The following is a 24,471-nucleotide window of genomic DNA, read 5'->3' as shown; positions in this document are numbered from 1 at the left end:
TGGACTAATAACTCTTGGGCAAGTCTTCTAGTATCTCTGATAACACATGCCCTGAAACTGATATGGAACAGAGCACAAAGTGGCCTCCACACAATATATAAGTGGTGTCCTATTCACACATGGCATTTTGGACCATTCTAAACAAAAGCAAAATACCAAGCACTTTTTCATGCCAATGCCACCCAGTATTTTAGCCACCCATTCCCGGTGTCATATTTTTAAGAAAGAATGGAAGAAAACAATCTTACCGATCACTCGGTGGTTGAAGTAATCTGGCAGCATTCTCTCGCACACTGCAACCAACAGCCAAAAGGCTTCCTCCTCTTTGGCATACAGCAGTAAGACAGATGTCAAAATATTCATAGACTTATGAGGTCAAAGAAAAAAACATGGAATTTATTAGTTACAGCAACTAACCTTTCTCTAAGAGCTCCTCAAATCGGGGCTGTGTTCTAAACATAATTTCGTTATGTATTTATGTACCCCACCCCATGTCTGATGGTTTCCCACTGCCTTCAACTATATAGAGGTAACAATTTATGAAAAAAACTTAAAGGATAATATAAAGTGAATACACTTTTAGCAATTTAATTGAGAGTTAAGCCACAGGTGGCTTTGCATGTTCATACATAATATTTTCATACAAGCAACACAAACCAGCTATGAAAAATACAGAGTTCTACTTTGTTAAAACACAAATTGGGCATTTGGTTGCGTCAGACCATGATTCTCCTGCTTGCAGAGATGGAAGATAAATAAGGGGGAACTGTTCTGTTCCCTGGTCAAAACTCAGGGAGCTGGAGCGAAGACCGAGAAATTATTGTAGCAAATTAGCTGGTAATTACACTGCACTGGTACTCTATATTCCGCCACCCAGTTGGAAAGAGGAAAGGAGACTTTCAGTTCGCCAAATACTTTTCACAGATCCCCTGTACAAAGCATAATTTTGCAGAACAGATTGCTTTGCTCACTTGCTAAGCACTGTATGAGAAACTTGTACTCAACACACTAGCAATAGGAGAAGCAAAACTCTGAATTCGCAAGGGGCACACATCTGTGCAGTCAAATGGTGCCATTTGTATACATGCATTTTTCAAAGTAAAGGGTACTTAATATGTAAGCAAAATATTTTAAATATGTAGGAAAGTAAATTATTTACACCAAAAGCATTACTTTGAGATGACGATACTCTGAAATAATGATAAAAGCAAGTGGAGACTCCCTAGAAAAATAAAAACCTGTCACCATGTGCTACTGCTTACCTGACAGTATCCTATTTTGGGGTTCCTATGTGCGTAAGCCGTCAGGACTCTCCTCAAAGCTGCTATCCCCGTTTCACTCTGGAAGGTAGGGTGCTCAGGCAGTGAGCGATGCAGGTCACGTTCGATCTCCTCTGTTGCTATGCAACACTTGCCCATTGAGGCCTCTACTAAATTTTCATAGTAACCAGGATGTGAAGCAAGATCAGTCACAGCATCTGAGAACAGCAGTAAGAGGAAATGCCAAAGGAATTAGGATGCTTTTAAGTACAATTTGTTAAAAGGGAAGTATCAGTCTAAAAAAAAGTGTGTGGAGAAGCTGTTTACTTCCAGGTCCGTAATATTAGGTACTACATACAATTAGTGAAGCCCTGAACCTAAATGCAGATAAAAACAGTGGAGATGATTTTCTGAAGTTCAACAGTCCCCATGAAAAGAAACAGGTATAATTAAAGACTAAACAGAAGACAAAAATCAGGTTGGGATTGACTTTGTACTATGCAACATCCCCAGGTAAAAGCATTACTGGCCTTACATATACACACCATATCCACACACACTGTGCACTGAAAATGTTTAATGTGTACTTGGGTTTCAGACAACCTCAAGATCACATTATATGGAACAATGCTGTCCAAAGACGGCAGTCAGCAACGTGGCTTGGCCTTTCCTATATCTAGTTTCTACTACTCCTGCCAACGTTCCCTGAAAAGCTGCAGCACGGGTGACTTCAAGATGCCACTTAATTTGCAATAATTAGGTTGAGCTAAGCTTAAATCAATATTTATGCTGCAATCTAATTGCCCCATCATTAAGACATGAAGGCACTTTATACCAATTAAGTTGCTGAAATAGGTGCTGCTATTTAAATATTTCTGTATATGACTGAATAATTCTAACACACAAATAAAAATGTCCTTATTTTGTCCAGCCAGGTAGGTATCACTGTAGCAACTGAGCAACCCTCTACTGCTCCCATTCAACTAGAGTATATCATGTACCAAAACACCTGAAGACGTTTCCCCTGTGCTGAAAAACTATCTGGAGGTTTCACGCCTGGCTGGGAGTTTTGCGGTGTTCAGATGCAGATCCTAGCTCCTGCCAACGACCTCTACAGAGTTCTCACCTGAAAAGAGGAGCCAGAGTTCACCTCGTAAAGATTCGGGGATTCCCATGGCAACAAGCTTTCTGATCTTCTCTGTACGAAACATACATACAGTTCTGCCATATTCTGCAAAATGATCATTCCACAGACTCTCTTTTACTCTCTCCTTGAACTGGAAACAAAATAAAAAGCTTTAAAAAAAAAAAAAATACGCCCCATGTTTTTCAAGGCCTTGTACATAAAAGAAATTCAATCCTTCAGATTTGTCCCTTTCATTAGTGAATTGTGCATCATGGATTGTGGAAGCAGGCATGGGAGGTCTGCATCAAATGGGCAAATCTTGATCCATTTTGCCCTTGGGGAAAAACTTTTGCAGTTCCAGCACTCAAGAGCAGACCGGCGGAACCCCACTATAGACCAGAACCCAGCTCAACAAGGACCCCTCTGCAGCTGGAAAAATGCAGAAAAACAAGCACTATGTGCCACATTTTCTTCCATAGTTCAGAGGTTCCCAAGCAGCCCCTTCCAGGTTTACCAGCTGCCTGCATGCCCCTACCAGGATATGGTTGATATTTTAACCCCTTAAATGCCAATTATTATAATGAAAATTAAATCCACCATTACACAATGCCTCCCATGTACACCCCAGACATGTCTTGCATACCCCCGGGGCTACGTGTACCACAGTTTGGGAACCCCGGCCATAGTTCACGTTCTCTATCATTAAGAGGCCAGAAGTCACAATGACTACTCAACAATCAGAGAGCTAAGCGGGATGCAGCAGCTCTGTACTCATCACTGACTCTGGGCAACAGTGCAACCCTCACTGCCATGGACTGAACCAAAGGGCTGCAAAAAAGCCTTCTAGGAACTTACAGTACCAAAAGATGAGGCTGTTAAAACCAGAAATGATTTGTTGTTAAGCATTTGATAGGGATAGTTTAGAAAAAGCATCCCTGCATTCATGCAGGGGTTGGACAAGATGAACCTTGGAGTCTCTTACAACAATGATTTTACTAATGATCACAAAGAAGAAAGCTAAAAACTTATTTCTGCACAAAAGCAGCACTGACATTTTTAGGCTCTGCAAATCAACTGGGAGTTTGGAGGGGATATAAAAATCAGCTCTGTTAAAAAAAAAATTTAAAAAGACCCAAAAACTATGTCGCTAGGGCCTGGCATAATACTCTGAAATCTTTGTTTAATCTATTAGGTCATAATGAAGGTTGCCATTACAATTATAGTACAATATCATAGATGATAGGCAGTAATAAAACAAAGTCCAATAAGTGTCATTACTGCAATTAATATATACAAACATATGGTCCGGCCCCCATCTATCAAAAGTTTTTCCTTAATGAAGATTTAAAAGTAAATAAAAAGGTACCACCTGTTTTCTTTTCATAGCATCATTCAATAAGAAAGACATGATGCAGAGAGACAGCTTTGGGGGTAGAGAGTGGGGGGTGATAAATATAAATTTATAAAAGAAAAACCAGCCAGGGGAGGAACCCAACATAAAAATGAGCTTACATTTTAAGCTTACACACATACACGCGCATGCAAGCACTTAACCTCGCCAGACTGTCACTGTATTAAAAACGGAAAAAAAACCTATTTGATTTTGTTTCAGTTGCCACAGCTGTCACATGTTTTTTTGTGCATCATACTGACTGAATATACTATGCACCTTGTTTTTGAAAGGCAGAATGAAGAAAAAAGGATCTTTCCTTTTAGTAAACTGAGTAGCAGCAGCTAGAGAGCAGAGCCTGCTCGTGTTCTGCTCCCTGTTAAGAGGGGTGCAGATTTTACTTTCATCTGTAAATCGGCAGAAGCTATTCTCATCATATTTCTCACATATAATGCACACTACTGTATTCAGCAGCAGTTTTATTGAGGGGGAAAAGTGTGTGCAACGTGGTACAAAAATACTTTAATACCAAAAGTATTTTTTACAAAAATATTTTGTTTAAGACCTGGTCATAATCTTACTTCACAGCCGCATGCCACTTTTACATACCTTCCTGAACTCTTCAGTTCCTGGCTGAGCCACGTTTGACCTCAGTTCCTCTGAATTTAGCAAGTGACCGCCGTCCTTTCCACCATCATTTCCATCGCTGTTTTGTGAAGCCACTATTCCTGTACTGTCAGACTCACAGTTACTGAACACAGACGTTGAATGAAATGTGGGAGAGGTCTGCAATGCAGGATTGAAGAAAAATTTCAAAAGGATAACAAAAACCACTCCATATTGACAGTGTTCAAGGCAAACAATAGCCAACGAGAACTAATAAAGCTGAACAACTCTGCTATAATCTTGGACTACATTTTTCAAACTTGGGCTACTGAACTGAAGTACTTAAATCCACAATTTGGCATGCCAGTAAGTACAGTCCATTGCAGTCACCGTCACCATTTGGTTGAGCACTTGCTATCAAATAGCTGGAGTCTAGCGTCACGATTTTTGGAAAAGTAGACCAAATGAAGAGTTCTTTTCTATTTTGTTTCATAGCCAAGTTAGCCAGCAGCTTTTAAGACTGGATTCTTTCATAGCATGGCATTAGCTGGCACACTCAAAGGTTTTAACAAGCTACTCCACAACAGACACATACAGATAGTTCTGGGACTACCAGGGGAAAGGTTGGAGAAGGTCAGCAACTGGGTGGGAAGGGTGCCCAGGACACTGCCATGGGAATTGGTAATCCTGGCAGCCAGTCAAGATTTAGCTGGGGACAGGCCAACTGTTGACCAAATAACTAGCAAGTTTCCAGAGTAGAGGAAATAGTTATTTAGCTAATTGTAGGGTGAAGGAAGAGAAAAAAAATTAAATCTGAGAGGCAGGTTGATTTTTCAAGGATAAGGGGCACACTAGGAAATAGGCAGGCTGTAGACAGTGTCACATAGAGGAATGGGTAAGGGAGAAAAAACAGAGAGCAGAGTTGGAGAAGCCTGGGATCTCCTAACAGGCAGGACAATGGCAATATTTCCACACCTCTTGCTACTAAGAAAAGGAGAAAACATGTGGGAGATGCTTCCTAGAGGCATGAGAGCAGAGAAACACAACAGAATGTTGTTTTCTGAAAATGCAGGAGTTGGAATTCACCACCACTAGACTTTTCCCAGGGCAATAAACTTTGGGCAAGGTTATCTGAAGGATGGGGTTTCTCAGCTTCTAATACTTTTAGCTACACCCCCAGTCAGTATGCCCTTCAAAAAGGAGCATACTGAAATCTCCCATCATTCCTAAGAATACCAAGAATGCCCTGCTCCCTCCACCTTCTTTTAGGTAACTCCTAGCATCTCAGATCCTCTTGTGGATTGTCCCAAGAAAACATTTTGAACTATAAACAGCTATGTTTTCAGGACATGCTTGCTCATCTGTAAAATGCTCAAAGCATAGGCATCCTGACAGCTTGTAGAAGAACAATAAGAAAGAATTTATTATAGTTATATGTATTCAGTCCCTACCATATCTGACTTAGCACAAAGGAATAGCCACATGATACAAAGAAATAGTTACTTTAAAACACAAATTACTAGTAAATGGCACTAACAACAAGCTTCTGACCAATTTTCTGCTCCAGTTAAAATTTTGAATGGAAGGATACAGGATGACAGACAAATAGCCAAATATCACCAACGAGCAGTGTGCGATACAAAAGCTTAGTACCGTGTCCTTATTTTTCAGGCTGTTGTAGTATACTGGGTTGCCAGCATTGACTTGCTTTAGTCTCTGAAGCAGGTTCTCCACCAAGCTGTCCCTGTCCTTCAGTTCAATGAACTGAAAGGCCATTTTGCTCCTTATACTAATAATGATTGGATGAGGGAGGAGGCTGGTATCTTCCATCTTCTCGATGCTGACCACCTGTTCCAGAAACATAATGCAAAATGCATTACCATCATCCCCACATTCACAGCAATGTCTTGATACACTTGTTTGCATGTTGAAATGTACAAAATGGCACATATTGCTACCACTACTCAAGACTGCCTTTTCTTGACGAGACATGTCTTACAAAGCAGAATTCTGAAATAAAATTAGAGAGATCAATAATTATTTCACCTCCCTGCTTCAGTCTAAGGTCTCCAGAAAATCTCAGCTACTACCACTAATGATTTTGAAAGCTCACTTGAAAAAAACTTAAAGGGATCCAAATTAACAAAACTCCTGGGTATCTGCCCGCTTAACTTCAATCCTATTTAAGTGTCTTGGACTAGACACTCCTTACCCCTCCCACAAAACAAAATTATCCAAAATCAGAAAGTTCTTTTGCAAACCTTCCCCATCAACTTTTTTTTGGAGGCAATATTGAATACAAAAAAATTAAAATGAGAACTAGAATGGGATCAGCACAAGCAAATTCTTAAAAAATGAGGAATTTTAGCCCAGTGGCACAGAATTACACCATTAAACAGAACTGTTGGACACTCAGCAAAATTAAAAGCTTTCACCCTCAATTACATACCATATAGCATCTACATTTCATGTACACTTTCAAAGACTGTCACCGGAAGAGAAGTCATTAGACTCAGGATATCATTTGGGTGTTGTGCTATTGTTGTTTGAGCCCCAAAGTCAGATCTATTAAGCAATCACAACTGAACACACACTGATCAAAAAAAGCTCAAAAAATAGGCAACCTAAGAGTTTGTAGAAGAACAATAAGAAAGAATTTATTACAAATTAGTTAGCTGGATTCAGTAAAGTTTCTGAATTAGTACAAAGGAGTTGAAATATATATAAAAAAAACCCCAAAACAAACCCAAGTCATATGCCACTCTAGTACATTAAAAAATAGGTAACTAGCAGTGTAATTTGCTATTAAAACGGAGACAGACTAATCAGAAATCCTGACATCCTCTTATTAACTGAAAGCTAGACCATTTGTGGTGAGTGGAAAGTGCCAGCCAGGGATTCTGATGAAAACAGAATACAGTTCCATCAGACAAACACCAATTTTGGTTACAAAAATCTGTAGGTAAAAAAAATACAAGTCACTGAAAGGACTTGAATATCCTGTTAGTATGTTATAAAATATGGGTGACTGGTGAACTAGATTTTTTTAAAACAAGGGTAGTTTCTAAACAGGATCTGTAGCATGAATCCTATACCATAGGCACTGGATAGCCTAAAATAAGGCAGAGACTGGAAACTCCATCCCAAGTCTCTTCTGTATCATTCTGTCAGGTGGGGCAACACTCAATGCCCCCACTGTCAAACAGACATGCATCTGTTGCCCCCTTTATCTCCTCCCCATGAATACACCCTTGCAACCTATGCAGATCTGTTCTCCGGAGACCCCAGCTCCTGGTGTTCTATGACTTTGTGGAAGGATCATAGGCTTGGTGGGGGAAGATTATGCATAGTGTGTGCCTATATTCATTTATACATAGAGTCAGAGTCAATAACAGAGGGAACCATGTCACTGTCATCCATATCTCTGTCTGGCATCCAGCAACACCAAACCCCAATCTCTGCAGACTTTTAACAAATTACAAAATTCCCAATATTGAAACTCTTAATACTCATGCTTCCAGCTGGGAACATCCCCTTTACCTAATAAAGGGGCTGGGAGGACTAAGAAAGAGCTTTTATCCATATAAAAAAAGATGGGGCAACACCATTTCTCAAGCAGATCATCTTGTTTTGCAAGATTCCTCGTTATTGTGTCATGCTATATTAGCTGGCTAGCCTACATTTTGATTAGTGTGTTGCCTTATTGAATTCCACTTTCAGGAATTCCTCTTCTAGGCCCAGAACAAGCCTTGTAACCCTCCTCCTCTCACGTATGCATGCCTTACACACACACACACAAGTTTTTTGCAAGGCAATCATTTAATTGACAGTAGAGGTCTGGATCAGCAGAAAACCACACACAAGATATAAAATGGAAAAAGAAAATCAAATTCTACCTCTCCAAGTGGGATAAGAACATCACAGCAGCCACTTTCTTTGCTGGTGAAGCAGATATAGCTGTCTGAAGCATACATCCTTCCTGCTGTGTGACAGCGACTAAATGGAGTCCACAGAGAACAGTCCAAAACTTCATGTACCATCTCCTTCCTTGGCAGCCTGAAGAAGGCCCGGAAAAACTCATTCTGTGCTCTGGCTTCCAGATCCCTTTTAATAGAAGCAGGAGTTAGGAGCAGGAGAGACATAACAGGAAATTAAAATTTAAAAAAAGCTTGAATCCAAACATCAAAGCTTTGAGTCCAGATGCAATTATCTACAAAAAAAAAAAAAAAAAATCACCAAGAATATATAATGTGGAATCAGGGTGCCGCATGCAGCAAGCTTTGTTGCTACCCACATCCTTTAATACACATGGCTGTAGGGATTATGAATGTCTAAGCACAGAATAACTTATCAGCACTTAAGCACTTGATCATTAAAGGAAAAAGCAAGGTTCCTACCTAAAAAGGGAGAGAATACAAATAAATGTATGTTGTCTCTTCACTGCCAAAACCTATGGCAGGCTAGGAGTTAAACTGGAGATCTATAACCTTGGTGCAGGGGAGAAGGGGGCAGAGGCTTTGTAGCAGTGGTTCCTGCTACTGTTGGGTTCAGCAATTGTTTGGCAGTCCCAGAAGACAACCAAGGAGGCTTTTAGTTTTAGTAACCATCCTTTTCTCTTCCCCTTCTCAGGAAAGCAGGAAGTTGATGAGGATTTTTTATTTTGACAATTTGGGGGTCCTGAATTCCCCAGCAATATAAGCAGCTTTCCACTGCCAAGTCTAGATACCTGCACCTGGATCCAAAAAGGATTGATGCGCACATTAGCCTGATACTTCTGCTACAGAGAACAGCAGCAAAACAGTTATCTAAAAATGACACTGAAAGTGTCATCAGTAAGCTTCAGAGTTAACAGCCATTGAGATGAGTCAGAGAATGTGAACACCACTTGCAGATGTGGGTTGCCGTTCAGCTAGGGTTTGAAAGGCTCCCCTCTCCCCATCCCCACCTTCCTCCCACAACTGGAGAGCATGTATACACAAACAAAGTCAAAAATACTTTTTAAAAATATGAACAGTAAGTTTCTGAACCTTAGTTACGCAGAAGATTTTCAAATGAACCATTCCACAGCAGCTCCTATAACCATACAACATATGTCCTTATCTACAGGGTCCTGGTTATTACACCGCATATGATAGCTCCAGTGAGGCAAAGCCCCAAAACTGAAGGTTTCCAAAAGAACAGACAAAATTCATGCTTATTTATTAGTATTAAGCTGTTGGAGGTTAAGTTCTATGATCCTCTTTACAAGGTGGGTTTTCCTGGCACAGCTCACCTTAGGGCAACAGGGAAGACAGAAAGAATGCAAAACGTGGGCTGCATGGAGGGAGTGGCTCCCACTACTGTGCACTGGCAAAGCAAGAAGCAGCAAAGCAAAAAAGACCCTTCTGACCAGGTTATTTAGGTGTAAAAAGGCGACACAGCGTGCTGTCTCGCAATAAATGAGGCAAGTCCCTTTCATTTGCTGATCTAAGGCAGGAAAGTAAAGATGTAGAGTATTTGTCCCAGATCTCGGATTGATGTGTGGGGAAGAGGTTTCATGCAGCTATTTAAGGCTTGCCTGTGAAAAAGTGAAGCTGTGTGATATGAGGAGAGAGGAACCTGAGAATAAAACTGGGAGAAAAGGGGAAGGGAGGCTCTCTAGCTAACACAGAAAAGACAGAATACACTTGACCAGCATTTTTGATCTATTATCTTCATTCCTCAGGTTATCCAAGGAAAACGGTTATCCAAACAGTTATCCAGGTAATCCAAAAAGGCTCCGATTGATTAAAAAAAAAAAAAAAAACAGGGGAACATTTTTTTTTTTTTTTTTTTATAGAGGAAGACAAAGGTTAGTTTGAGATCAAAATTTCCACAGGCAAAGAAACTCTGATAAGTGCATGCAGTGATCTGCTATTGTGACGAGGCTGGATCAGGATATGCCTCTCAGTTAGCTCAGCACAAAAATATTTTCCATTTCGGCACAGCACAGATGAATGCTAGCGATAGCCTCGGCAGCCAGGTCTGTGTAAGGCCATGTTTTCTCCTAGTTCCTATGCCGAGAAGGTAAGTGACCCACTGACGCTATCAGTTCTGCATCTTCCAAACCTGGAGATTAAAAATAAGGATTGTATATAGTGGAATGGCAGCTTTGCTATAGTTATGGTAGAAGGTTGCTTGCTAGTAAAAAGTGCTCCAAAAGTCTACACATTGACTCCAAGTGTTTTGGAAGTCTTTGCACCTCCTCAGGATGCAGGGTCAGGTCAGTGGCCCAGATTTATGGTCCTTTGGGCAAGGGGTTCCTTTGCCTCAGTTTCCTGCTCCCTCCAGGGTAATTCCAGCTGGTACATGTCCAAAACAACATCTCTAAAAAGAACAATACGTACACATACAACGAAACTTGGCTCCGGTGAAACAAGAGAGTTTCCAGTGTTCGCATGCAGTTGAAGTCGGGGCTATTTCACCCTTCTCTAAGCCCCTTATTCTGCAAATAGCTGCATGGAACCTCCTCCCCACACATCAATCCCAGATCTGGGACAAGGACAAGGACTCTACACCCCAGATCCGGGACAAGGACTCTACTGTCCAGTGCCACTCTACGTATGCCTCAGATCAGCATATGAACCCCTCAGAGCCCTGCTACTTCCTTATGTCCTCCATTCACACCAGTGCCAGAGGAAGCTAGAGCTGGGATAGTAGGTTTGGGGTTATAACAGTAAGAGTATAAGGGCAGTCAGAGTAATAGTCACACTGAAGGGAATAGTTGATCCGTATAGGAGTGGTGCTGGACCCAAGCAGTTGGAAAAAAAAACCATAGGAGGGTATGTTAGAGAAGTGTAGGGAGAAGCAAGGTAGAAAGGAAGCGATCAGCATGGGGAGGGGGACAGTGGGGTTACAAGTGGGACCCAAGAGAAAACCAGCCTAAGACTTTCAGTCTATGTTTGTCATTGGGTATCAAAACACTGCTTTCCCCCAATTTGCCCTCCCTGCTAAATTAATGATGGAGGAAAACTGTGGCCACTAGCCTGAATATGGCTCAGTTGTGGTAAACACCTAATGAACAAAGTCAAAACAAGAAAATAAGCACACTTTCAGTAGTAGTTGGGTATAGTCATCTCTCTAACCCAGCTGGAGCTTCTGAATGTTATTTTGTGTGCATTTTCTCCCTCTTTCTAGTCAAGGAAAGATGTTTGTAGGAGAAAGGATGCTCAGTTATTCCCATTTTACAGATGGAGAAGACATGAAAAGGTGTTATTGTCTCTAGATTGCAAAGGAGATTTACAGTAAAGCTAAAAATTGACCCCAGATCTGTCCTGATTCCTGGCGCAGTGCTGTACAAAACTGAAGTTAAGCATGGAAATCCTCTATTATGTACATAGCTGAAGTTCAGTTGAAAACTTATACTAAAGTTAATGAGCACATGTGCACACATGGCATGCCCAATCAAGAAAGGAAAATAAATCTAGTGCATCTGAAGTGTCATAGAAGTTGCACAAATTAACAACAAAAAAAATCCTACTGCTGAGCCTGGTACCAGGCAAATATTGATCATTCTCACTGCAATCAGTTTCACTGAGATAAGAAAATATATGTTTGGATCCTTCTAAGCTACTGGATGTCTGGCTAGAGTTTTGTTACTGTAGAGGAAGGGCAGTAATTTAAGTAAAGAGACATGACCACAGAGAGATGCTAGGCATCTCAACCAAAAAAGGTCCTAAAGCATTTTGAAATCTTTTGTCATAGTCCCCTAGCTCCGTATCCATGCCCCTCTCTCAGCTTAGAAGTTCTTTCCACTTTAAAGCCAATTTAGACAAATGGCTTTCCTCATGGCATGACAACAAGCAGTGCAACACCAAAAAAAAATCCATTAATGGAGAAAGTTGGTACACATTAGCCGCCCAGAACTGGGGAAGGAGGCCAATTTTAACATGATTGCAACTGCCTATCCCGAATGACTCAGAAAACAGGATCAGAGAGTGGTGCCAAAGGAGACCACACCTTATCCACTACTGCTGTAAAGAAAAGTGCCGAGACAGAAGCCAGCTTTGGAGAATGTGGAATCCAGGAAATGATCAGAAAGAGTGGAAACACAAGAATGAAAGACTGTCAGTATTCAAGAATTTGGGCCCAGCTGCAAAGAGTCAGAAGCTGCACTAACGGACAGCATTTCTTTTCAGGTGGATGAATTCTATACAACTACCACACAACAAGCCATCCCTTCATAAGGGTATCCACATTAAACTGCAACATGTAAGATGTGCACGGTACTTTAAGATAAGGTGTAATACAAAGTCAGCTCCTGAAATGGGACAGTAACCTGCTATATGGTACAAACAGAAGTGAGTCCACAGCATTAGCTATCTCAAAGTTGCTCAGTAATGATCCCATTACCACTGGTAAGAGGTTAAAATGATTCAGACTGGAAGGGGACCCAAACTGAAATGTTCAAGTGTGCACTGAAGATCCTCCACTTCCCCGGTGGCTTTCTAATGTCATGGGCTAGCCTGCTGAGTCTTCTGACCTCATGCAAGCCATCCCAGTTCTGCCCAGTGTTCCCACTTTTATCAAATGCTACCTTTTCTCACAAAAGCACTTGCACATTACTGGAGTCCAGGATCCTCTTCGATTTGAGCATAGCAAGTCAACTACCAAGGCTGAAATGTAATAGCTCCTACTATGCACCTTAAAATCTACCTTCTAAAAGGGTTTTATTTAAACAATGCACATACGAGAGACAAAATAATGGCTAATAGTATCTGAATACTTCAGATTGAGTCATCGCTGCCAAATATATGTTTCCTTTATTTTATACCCCAAAATAAAAGTCATCTTGGCTAAATCTCAGATTTGTTGAATCACGGGCTATTCACAAAGCACGAATGCAGCTACAGATACGAATAGAGCCAGTGTTCTGTGCGTAGATATCGAAAAGTTATGCGGGATTTTTCCCTGAACAAGATATCCCCACCTTTCCCTCTTGCCTCCCCCAAGTCAAGTGCTGAAACCTTAAGAGATCTCTTAAAAGAATGAAACACAGTACTATATTATATCTAGCTATTAGTGTTTCATGCAATACAGGAACATCAAGTCCTTCTGACCACATGGATTTTATGGGTATAAATTGGAAAATACAACTGAATGATTGTTGTTTTCCTTTCTGAAGAAATGATATGGACTCAAGTGATACGTGACATGGATTTTTAGGTGTGTGTTATCTTTCACTGGACCAGTTTGGGATAGTTTTAGACACGGTTTTGAAATGCAGAGCATATTTCCTGGACCGTCATGACTAAGTCACCCCAACACTACCACATTTGTGGTGTAAACTAATTCAAACAGTTTCCGTTCAGCTTGCAGTGTTAAAAAAGTGTTAAAGAATTGTTACTATCACAAAACATTTTGCTTCAAGTACTCTGGATTGGCAACTCATAATTTACACCTTAAGAAAGACTTCAAGGCAGTTATGGCCCTTAGAAACATCTTCTCCCAGTGCACCATAATGTCCTGTGAGCACTCAATACCATTTCTGCTCAGGCTATTTCTCCAATTAAGACTTGTGCTAGATGCATCATGAAAGAAACAGAAATAGAAAGCTAAAAAAAGTAGTAACTAGAATTTGTTTTCTCTCTCTCTCTCTCTCTCTTAAAAGAGGTGTCCTAGGTGCCAATGCAACTCATGACACTTCAGTATCTGCGGTTATCAAGTGCCACAGCTTCACTTTGCTTTCCAGAGCAATTAAATAGCTACTAATCCCTCTGTGACCCACTGATATATATGTTATCCTTTCATAAATCAAAATGAAAATGTAGTTTGACACTTAGCCATAATATTACTTGGGTCATATATTCTAGGCCTACTTCTGCAACCACTTGGTCTGCCAAAAATTGCAGAACTACTACAGAAGTAAAAAGGTAGAGAGCTGGACTTTTTCTCAGTGTGATGACAACAGGAAGCTCTTGAACACCAGCTATAATTAAAAAGTTTCTGTTTTCAGAGCACAAAAGACGGGCTATTAAGATCTTCTACACAAATGCTCCCTCCTTTCAGAAAAATATGTACCAGTATACCTTTTTTTGGTAAGAAAAAGGGAATGAACACAAAACAACATAGCTTGTAACATCACATCCAACAAAACAAGTGTTAAAAAGGAAAGTCTAATTTGAGGTGGCAGTTGTTTTCTTGGGTTTGTTTGTTTTTTTACAATATATGCCTGATACCTAAGATATATGGTCTACTATTTTCTTCCAAAACAGGCATATGAATTTCAAGGACAGAACAAAGGAGAGGGGAAAAAAAATCAAGTGAAAACTGGTATTTCCTGAACTGTTACAACAATTCAAAAAATAAGTTTCAACCTAAATATCACATTAGCATTAGCACATTTATCCACTGTTCAGTCTTGCTGAATCATACTGCGAAGATGTTACCGAACTGTTACAAAGGGCACAAAACTGCAACCTACTCAGTCACTGTGTAGTTTAAATGTGCAGGAAATGGGATTTCAAAATTTGCAATATTTTCCTGTCTGGTCAGGATCTCAAGTTGCAATGCATCAGCATGATTACAGAATGAGAATGTCAGCGTAAGGAACTCTCCTACAAATGTATTTTAATTTTGCTTTCTGTTTCAAAAACCGGTAGGTAAGGGGAGAGGGGGAAAACACACCTCCATAAAGGTGTGGGATTATTTGTGCTTCTGTTGTTGATTCATTAGTACACACATTGCTTCTCAAAAGTGCCTCAAGGACAATTTCAGATCGATTCTTCTGAAAGCCCACCCATGACAATATTTCAGAAGATTCACATACTGTATTAAATTTATATTTACATCTAGGTGTTTTTCCCCCTGCAGCCTGTTTCAATTAATATTTTTAAAGCAAAGAATCTTTGGGGAAGGGAAAAAGGCAGAATTAAGAGATACATTTATGTGCTTCTCAAAAGAAAAAATGCCCCTTGTGCAAATTTGTCATATAACCCCTGCGCAGTTTATTTCAAAACTCTTTCAGTCCGAAGAGTTGTTGGAAAGACATAGTGGTTGAAGAAGAAAACAAAGAAGGGGAGAGGGGTTGACAGAAATAACTGATTCCTTAGTCAGAGCACATACATTAAATTACCAAGGGGAAAAAAAAATCTTTTAGGCCTACAACCACAAAAAATATCTGTTTAAGCACTTTTTAACACTCTTCCTCATGTTCTTGTTTTAAAAAAAAGCTCTGGCATCACTAAAAAAAAAGTTCTAAGTGTTGCAGCGTATTGCTTGTATCAGCTTACAGACTGCAGAAAATCTATTTTAGTGATATATTGGACCAGGATTTCACTCAGCGAGTTGAAATAAATGCCAAGGAATAGTGGGTACAAGAACACCAATTACTAATGGAGTTTATATAGCACATTTCCTGGGTTTTGGAATGAAGAACGTTTATTCAGTAAAATTGCAGAAACACCCTCCGAGACTGATTAATAAAGGAAAGCAGTTACTGTGCACCTGTATTATTGTCAGCAAAACCTCCTCCTCTCAACCTGAAGCCATGCACAAATTATTCACTTGAGTGGCATGAGGAATGCAAGAGGGCATATAGTTTTGCTGCCAGATCAAAAGAATTGCATTTATATATAGTCTTTAGATCTGACCCTGGAATGACCCACAAAGTAGCTGCAGGCCTGCATAGCTGTCTTTACACCGTCTCGAGGGAGGCAAAAGGAGCTGTCGAGATTGAGAAACAGTGGAAAAGCTGCATTCACATTCCACTCATCCACAAAGCATGTTACACCAGTGTCAACACTGGTGCCCTAGGCAAATCCCATATTTAGCCATTACATGCTGCCCACCTAAAATTCCTTCTGCAGTTTCACTTCCTCCTCAAAAAACACCAGAAAATCAAAGCGTCTTGTGTAGCATTACTGGGACAGAATGATATTGATCCCCCCCCCCAACATAGATTCAACTGCATTTCAGTAGTGAGGAAGGAATCAATGTGCAATAAAATATTACCCACAAAAATCCTTGCCTCTCACATACAGTTTATGCATTTGAAGGTTGTCTGAAATAGAAGCTACTGTGCAGTACTGACAACACTCTGCTACTCTCCCATCAGGGTCTGTTTTGATCCCAGAACTCCTCCCTTAATTCAGTAATAGCGACTATAGCATGGGGACTTTCCACGTGTCAGAAGTGCAAGACAATATGATTACGAGCAATAGTTCTCTCGACTCATCAGCACTTGGAAACTACACACAGAACTAAGAATAACACAAAAGACTGCTTCCACTGAAGGAAAGTGAAATTGTCTCTTATTGGAATTTACCTTTAAACAATGAACGGTACTTTTAAAAGGAAATAAACAGCATGTGCTTCAGGAAAGTACAAACATTAGCTGTGTGACCTGCACACACCATTCCCAATAGGGTGCATGCAAGTTGAAATGTCTATTTTATCAACTCCCATAGATTATGATTAGTTGTGTTTTCTCAAAATAACTTCATTTAAATTTTACCAAGCTTATGAAGCAAAAGCAGTACTACAAAATGCAAAGTCCACTACTATAATTCTACTAGCAGAAGCAGAAACAATTTTATTTTTTACCTCTTTGTAATTTGAGTAGGATCCTGGAGGCCTGGATCCAGTTCAAAGATTTCATTATCAAGTAGTCTTCGGAGCGTTACATCTGCCAGCTGCTCCATTATCCTGAATGCCTCATCAATATTAAGAAACAGAGAGAAGTCACGTTCTTTGCTTGGAGTGGTGATACGAATGATATCAGTCATGATGACATTGGAGGTTCTTTCCAGCTTCTGGACATCAACCCAGGGAATTATAAGTTTTACTGCCGTTTAAGAAAGAACAAAAACCTCTGAGGAACAGAGTTTAAACTTCTTCCTGATTTCAGATACAAGCATTAACAGTCAGAACAGAAAATGTTAACAAGTTAAAAGGTCTGACCCATCCATATAAATAAAGTGCCTAATATGTACCTACTGCTTATTCTCTCATATACCAAACACAAAACTTCCCTCTCCCCTAAAACTTTTTTTATCATTCATGAAAGGTGACAGACCGATGAATCTTATCTCCACAAAATAAGCATCATAAGCTCTGCTCAAAGCTTCTGTAAAAAGGAGACTCTGTAGCCCTCTTTTTACTTCCCCTCTGCAGAAACAGCTAATATAAGAACTAAGCAAAAAAGATCCTTGGTTCATCTACCCTGCTGGAAGCAAGACTTTGAGGAAGGTGAAAAACTGACTGCCTTCTGTCCTGGACATTTTCAGGGAAACAGCAAGCTAGCTTGCTTCTATAATTGATGTTATTTGAGTAGAAACAGAAGTAAGCTGAGTGACCTTCCAATCCAATGTGGAAGTGGGAGTAACAGAGAAATTTAGCACCTCATATGCATGCTACAGAAGGTTCCTACTATCACATTCTCATGTAAATATTGACCCAATAGTTTGATGTGCATCAACAGTACAGCAGAAGTATCTTCTGCAGACTAAAAGCAATCAGGACTCATAGTAGAGATGATATCTTTATTAGACCACCAAGATTTAAAATAAATAAATAAAGACATCTTTAATTGAAGAATTTTTTTTGCAAAAATCTTGGTGGTCTAATAAAAGATATCATCTCTACTATGAGTCCTGATTGCCTTTCCCTCTAGACCAATATGGCTACAACCTGAATACCTTTTGAAGACACAGACTCTTTCACAAGTTCAAAAAAAAAAAAAAAAAAAAAAAAAGGTCACCAAATCAATATTAAAATTAAGCCTTAAGAATGATTCTAACTCCTGCAGAGACCATGTCTTCAGGAAATAGGCAATATAATAAAATATTCATGTAGGCGTCTCATTTGTCTAACTGAAGTGTAAATGCTGCACAAATACATAAATGGTTTCCACATGGAGGTATGGAAAGGGATGAACTCTCAATATAAATGTAATTCTGAAAAAAGTTAATTAGGCATATAAACCTTGCTATTTTGCTATTAAGTAAATTGCATAGCGTGGGGGGGGGTTTCCCCAGAAACATCACTAGCGTATCACAAAATCCATAAAGGGTTCAAGGAAAAACATATGGAAGTGTTCTTTATACCAAAACATTTTGTTAAGCCATGCAAGTCACGAGAAAGTAAAAAAGGATCAGTGTATGCTGGATGACCATGGAAGAATAGTATTTGTCTCTTCCAGGAAAGGCACAAGGCAATCATGCTGAAAAACACTTGAAAATAAATTAGATTTCCACTTGAGTTAACAACTACTGGAAGCTTACCCTGGAATCTCTTTGCCAAAAAATAGGGAGAATATGCCACCAATATTCTAGGCCAGTCCCTTTATGACAATAAAATCATAAAAAGGCAAGAACAGAAAACATTGCCTTGAATTCTTTTGTTATACAAGCCACGCTCGTGATTACTAATTATATTTAACAATACCCCAGCTGGGTTTTCTATAGTAATTCTAATCACAACCTTGTCAAGAATGATTCCATATCCTAACTATTCTTACTTAAATATAGCAAAACTATATAACCACACACAAATTAATGGCCAAAATATATTAGTTCTGCACAGGCAAGACAGTCAAGGAAGCCATGACTGACTATACAGGACTATAAATAGCACTATTCACAGAGAACTTAGGACCAGGTAGGTTTTTACTCCAAAGCAAAAGGGGAGCATACTGTTGTAAAAAGCCCCAAACCAGCAATGTGATATGATGCAGTATTTTCAATTTTAAAATATGAAAACTCAATTAAAAACTATGAAGGCAACTTGCCAGTATCCCTTTAAACAAATTAGAAATCCAAAAGGCTGGCATGCCTAAATATTTTGATACAGCTTCCTAATTCCATAAGGGCACTTAATGTTGAAATAGGCTCAAAGTACTGTACAGTCACCTAAAATTCCCCAAAGTCATAACAAGAAGTTAAGAGGGTTTTCTGGTCAGAACTGAGAGATGTAACATTCTTCCCATGGTTTAGTCCAGAGGATTAAATGGATTTCAACAGAATAAAATTAAAACATCTATAAAAGATTCACTTCCTCAGGTTTTATAATTCATAGCCTGCTCTTCTCCCAGCAGTTACATTTAATGAGGCAACAACTTATATCTACTGACATTATTTTATACAGTCACAAGACTCAACCAAGGCTACTTCGTGACTATTGGATGAAAACGAGCATAATTAATTCCTTGTTTTGTTTTAAAAACTGAGCAAAATTCTCAAATATAAGCTATGGTAGCTAAACCTGAACTACTCAGTATAGCTTGAACCATTGATTAACATGAAAAAAATAATTTCAAATTGTTTTGAATAGGTGTTAAAATCCGTAGAACGTTGAAGCTTTCTACAGCTACCCTGAGATTTGAGCGGTTTTACATGTTTTTAGGGCAGATCATTTTGTTTTTAGGGCAGATCAAATTATTTTGTAAATGCCACCATTAAGAATGGGTACAACTATTATTTCTGCATTAAACAAGCATTACCATTGAAGTTTAGGCTCAAGCTTAGAGAGGTCAAGCTTGGTTTCTGTTTTTTTTAAGTTAACCAAAATGGCTTGGTTTTTCATTTGCATTTCCAAGCACTCAGCCAACTAATTAATGAAAAGCTGTAGGATACCAGGCAGTGAAACCAACTATAAAAGTAAATGAGCAGTTTATTATCATTGCCCAAAACAGAAGTAATCACAAGTGTGAAATAAATTTGATTCTTTAATTCTGCATTTTAATAAAGTGTTTTAATGGTATTTTAAGGGTTTTTTTACTAGCTGAGTAACAGTAACTGTTAGGGGTTATTTCTTATTACACAATAGGACTTGATTATGTCTCTTCCCTTCACCCCTCTCCAGTATTACATAACTCAGGGCTGTCCACCTTCAGGGTGGCTGGAGGCCACAAGCCATACAGGCCACAGGCCCTGGGCCATGCCTATGCGGGATGTATGCTATGGGGGCCCGGGGGCCCGTAGTTGTGTGCAAACCCTGCCCCTGCTGCTACACAAGCAGCATGAGGATCCCTGCCACCACCACTGCCACATGAGTCTTCCCCCACCCTCCACTTTCCCCTTCATTGCTACAGTGCAGGCAATTCTCTCCCTGCCACCACTACCTGTATGAGCAACACAAATCCCCTGCCCAAGCCTCCCTGCTGCTGCAGCCATGGAGACTGTGACTTCACCAGGTCCCCCACTGCATTGCTTTGCCCCAGAGACTCCAACTACCATCGCAGCAGCAGCAGCTTTGTGAGAGGGCGATGGGATGGGCTCTGCACTGACCCTTCATGGGCTGCATGTGGCCTGTGGGTCCCCAGCTGAAGAGCCCTGATATAAATAAAGTTGTTGGCATAATATTAAGGAGTTTTTCTTTCTGCTTTGATTTGTAAGAATACAAATTGTTTCTTTCTGCAGCAGGTCTCATTAAACCTTAACTGAGGAAAACTATGGATAAAGAGAATCTTTTATCAAGGATCCCATCATGCAACGCCAGACAGAAAGCCGAGATATGTAAACAGACTGAGCTAACAATAGATCAGAATCTCTGCTTTACATTTCTTCCAAATCACATACAACTTTTGCATTAACAATGAATTCCAATTTCCATTTACTTCAAAACAGGAAATAAAAAAACCTCTAGGTGTTTTTTCTTCCTAGATATCACAAGTCTGTTTTATACATTAGTGCATTCTCTAGTTCAACTTCAGAACTGTAAATAAAATATTTTTAAAAGTGGCCACCTGGTCACAACTTGGCCCATAAACAATAAAAACCTTCAGAGGTATTAGAATGTAACTGACGATTTCTTAGTTGCGTTTTGCTATTAGTACTGGAGAGGTAGTGGGATTTACAGGAGTTGCTACAAAGCCATTTAAGGGCATAACCCCCACGCCTGCAAAGAAAAGCTATGTAGTCAAATGGGTGGATTTCGATTATACTTTCCAACTTCTGGGCTAGTTATGATAGGGACCTCAGATGAACACTCCCCTGGGACTTTAATGGAAACAGAGGACCATATCTTTTGTACTGGTTTCTTATCAATAATTTTCTTAAACAAATTTCTCAACCATGTGAAAAATATAGAGGTGAAAAGTTTAGAGAGGCTTGCTTAGAACTATGATTCCAAAACCCGAAAGGCTCCTGTACAAATACTGTCCCTTTTTAATTTGAAAATACCAATTTGCACCTTTCACCCCTCCACATGAAGCACCAGACATAACTTTAGGTTTATTACTTTATTGTCAAGCCACAGCTGAAGTAGCACACTTCTAGAAAAAGGGTTCCATAGTCAACTTACATTCCTTTGTGTGCGTGCCTGTGTACTAACTGGAGTTGTACAAACAGTGGCTATTATTGTGTATGAATATACGTAGGAAGGGCTGTTTCTAAGTGCCCACATTCTGCATTAAAAATAGGTGTTAAAATCTGTAGCATGTTGAAGCTTTCTACGGCTACCCTGAGATTTGAGCTGTTTTACATGTTTTTAGGGCAGATCATTTTCCAGCCATTCATCACATGAATGTCGCCAAAGGCCACTCCACATTTGGAAAAAAGTAAAACTTCAAGCAACTGTGTTTACACACGCTTACAGAAAGCTTTCATACTTAGAAAGTTCCAGGTGAACATGAAATGAATAATGAAGTGACAACTAAACTCAAATCGAGTTTGTTTCATACCAGCAAACAAACAAAAGGTCAGAATGATAAAGCTGTAAAACAGAATAAGTAGTAAATATATCAACTTAAAAAAAAAATCTAGTTGTACGTAACTTCACAAGTCTATTTGGGGCCAACAGTTCTTACATGTGCACACTTACATTCTTTTCCCAGGAAGAAAGAATAAAAACAGAGGTGATTGATGCTCAAATACAGCCAGCCTTGGCGAGGAACTTTGCCCTTCCAGCAGCAGCATGAATAATAGGTAATCAACTTCTCTGCTTCAGGGAAGTTAAACCTGGCTTCAAATTTCACTAATGCTTCTCGGAACTTCTCAGGCTCCTCCTCCAGCTCTGCTAGTTTGCTGCTGGTTGTCTCTGCTATCAGCCCCTGATTCAATCACAAGATAAATGATTACGATAAACCTGGAACATCCACAGCCAAACTAGTTACCAGTACATTTTTTAAATCTCAGGTTTCTCTTGCAAAGGTATTTATGTTGACTTGCGGGTTATGCCTTTACTCAGTTTTCATACCTTCTTTACCTACATATTCCCCCTGCTTTACCTGCCACAGGTTAGGGTGTTGTCTTGTGTTATGTCAGGGTTGGTGGTAGTTTTACAAAGAGGTTAGATTATGGATTTTATAGGAAAGTTTGGAAAGGGATGATCCTGCCTCAGGCATGGGGTTGGACTAGATGACCTATGGCGGTCCCTTCCAGCCCTACTTCTGACTCTGTGATTCAATCCTAGACTTACATTTGGCCCATGATTGAAGCATGTTTCAAGTATTTCAGTTTACAGCCAATCAGAACTTGTGTTGATCACTGCAACTCTTTGAAATAAACTATGTATTGTAAAACATACTTAAAATGGTATAACATTTCTACCATTCTGCTGCAGTCAAAACTGCTCTACAAGCTTTCATTCAGTTCACACAGCCATGCCAGGATATACCAGTAATTTTCAGATTAATTGGCACTATTATTTTCCTACCTAGAAGCAATGAAGTGAACCTATATAACTTGTAATAAGTTTTAAACTGAACCTTTTTTAATAAAGGATTGAAGCACATCTATAACAAATTAAGTGCCACGACTTCCTTACAGCTCTATAACATACAAGAGAAAAAAATTCATTGAAAACTGCAGTGTTTCAGTAGTTCCAAACTGTACTTTATAGAACATGAAATATTTTGCATTTAGTAAACGATCACATATGCCACATGTCTGCAGCAGAGGCAACAGTTGTTGGAGAAATAAAATTCTGGGCCCATTATTAATAATGAAACCGGCAAAACTCTAGATGCATTGCTCTCCTCAGTTCCACGGCCACTGAATTTTTAAGAAATAAGTCTTATTCACTTTCACTGCACTTTAACACAAACTATGTACAGAAGAACAGAACAACTGACAGAAATAGGGAGCCAGGCACACACAGGAGACCATACAAGCTATACAACCATTTTTATTTTCAAGCTGGAGAAACAGGATGGCAGAAGTGTTTTTCCCCACCAAGACAGTAGGCATCTAGCCATGTGGCTGAGACTACACGTACATACTTCCCAACTCTTCCAAGTCTTGGATGACAAATGAAAAAGACAAACAACATGTGGTGATATGGGAACCTGGAGTACAAAAAATATGGCCATTTCAAGACAAATTTTACCCAAAATGAACATGGTTGTTAGGCCAGCTTGTTTTACCAAACACAGTGTCTAGTTGGGCAAAATCAAAGGTGCACGAGAACAATTAATAAACAGGTGCATTGCATCAGTAATTATTAATACATTACCAGAGTCGTTTCTACCAGGTCAAGAAGTAGTGGGGAGGGGAAGGGCAGAAGCAAGACAATATTTCTTACCTTGATTTTCCCTTTGACAAAACTAACAATGTCTTCTTTATTGTCAAAAACAGGCAAAGTGTGGAGTAAGTTTTGCTCTAGCCATTCCCAGTGTTGATTTATCTCTTCTGGAGTGGCACCTAGAAAGACAAAAGAAAACTTGATTAAAAACCATGTTGTAAAAGAAAACATTTCTAAATAAAGAAAAAAAAAAAATCACCATTCACATTCACAAATGTATTAACAGAAATTGAGATTCTGAAGTCCAAATTATTAGTAGCAAAGCAGCTGCTAAGATGTTACATTGAATGCTGGAGTTAGAGAATACAAAAGTGTTACTGCTTTAAATATGTATTATAGTGTTTTTAGTTTTTAAGATCTCATTACAAGTCAAATGCTGCTTTGAAAAAAATCACAACACAATAATGAATCTTCTTGGCAAAATTTTGCCTTGATATTTCTTAAAGAAGTAATTAAATTCTGATTTAGGGTCATTCTCCATAGTCCCTGCTAACCATTTCTCCATGTGTCTTGAATTTGGTATCTCACCTGTAAAGCTTCTGTGATATTCAGCTTCTCTGAGAACAAAGGGGTTCCTTGTTTGTCTGAGTGCTGTGTATGCAACTAGCTTA

General features: G+C 39.4%; 1 protein-coding gene across 1 annotated transcript in view; it reads right to left on the bottom strand.

Moving 5' to 3' along the window:
• Window positions 1-24,471, bottom strand: part of TBC1D8 (TBC1 domain family member 8) — a 61,175-nt gene that overhangs the window by 11,666 nt on the left and 25,038 nt on the right. The window contains exons 3-11 of the mRNA XM_006034450.2: window positions 23,861-23,979; window positions 22,160-22,388; window positions 16,943-17,183; window positions 8,278-8,485; window positions 6,035-6,229; window positions 4,385-4,561; window positions 2,386-2,536; window positions 1,263-1,477; window positions 249-366 (exon numbers count right to left, since the gene is read on the bottom strand). Of these exons, the coding sequence (XP_006034512.1) occupies window positions 249-366; window positions 1,263-1,477; window positions 2,386-2,536; window positions 4,385-4,561; window positions 6,035-6,229; window positions 8,278-8,485; window positions 16,943-17,183; window positions 22,160-22,388; window positions 23,861-23,979 (1,653 nt within the window). The remainder of the gene's footprint in view (window positions 1-248; window positions 367-1,262; window positions 1,478-2,385; window positions 2,537-4,384; window positions 4,562-6,034; window positions 6,230-8,277; window positions 8,486-16,942; window positions 17,184-22,159; window positions 22,389-23,860; window positions 23,980-24,471) is intronic.

The sequence above is a fragment of the Alligator sinensis genome, unplaced genomic scaffold (assembly GCF_000455745.1).
Source record: "Alligator sinensis unplaced genomic scaffold, ASM45574v1 scaffold462_1, whole genome shotgun sequence".
In the NCBI taxonomy this organism is placed as follows: domain Eukaryota; kingdom Metazoa; phylum Chordata; order Crocodylia; family Alligatoridae; genus Alligator; species Alligator sinensis.
The sequence above is the reverse complement of the archived record's forward strand: the minus strand, read 5'-3'. Positions and strand labels throughout refer to the sequence as shown.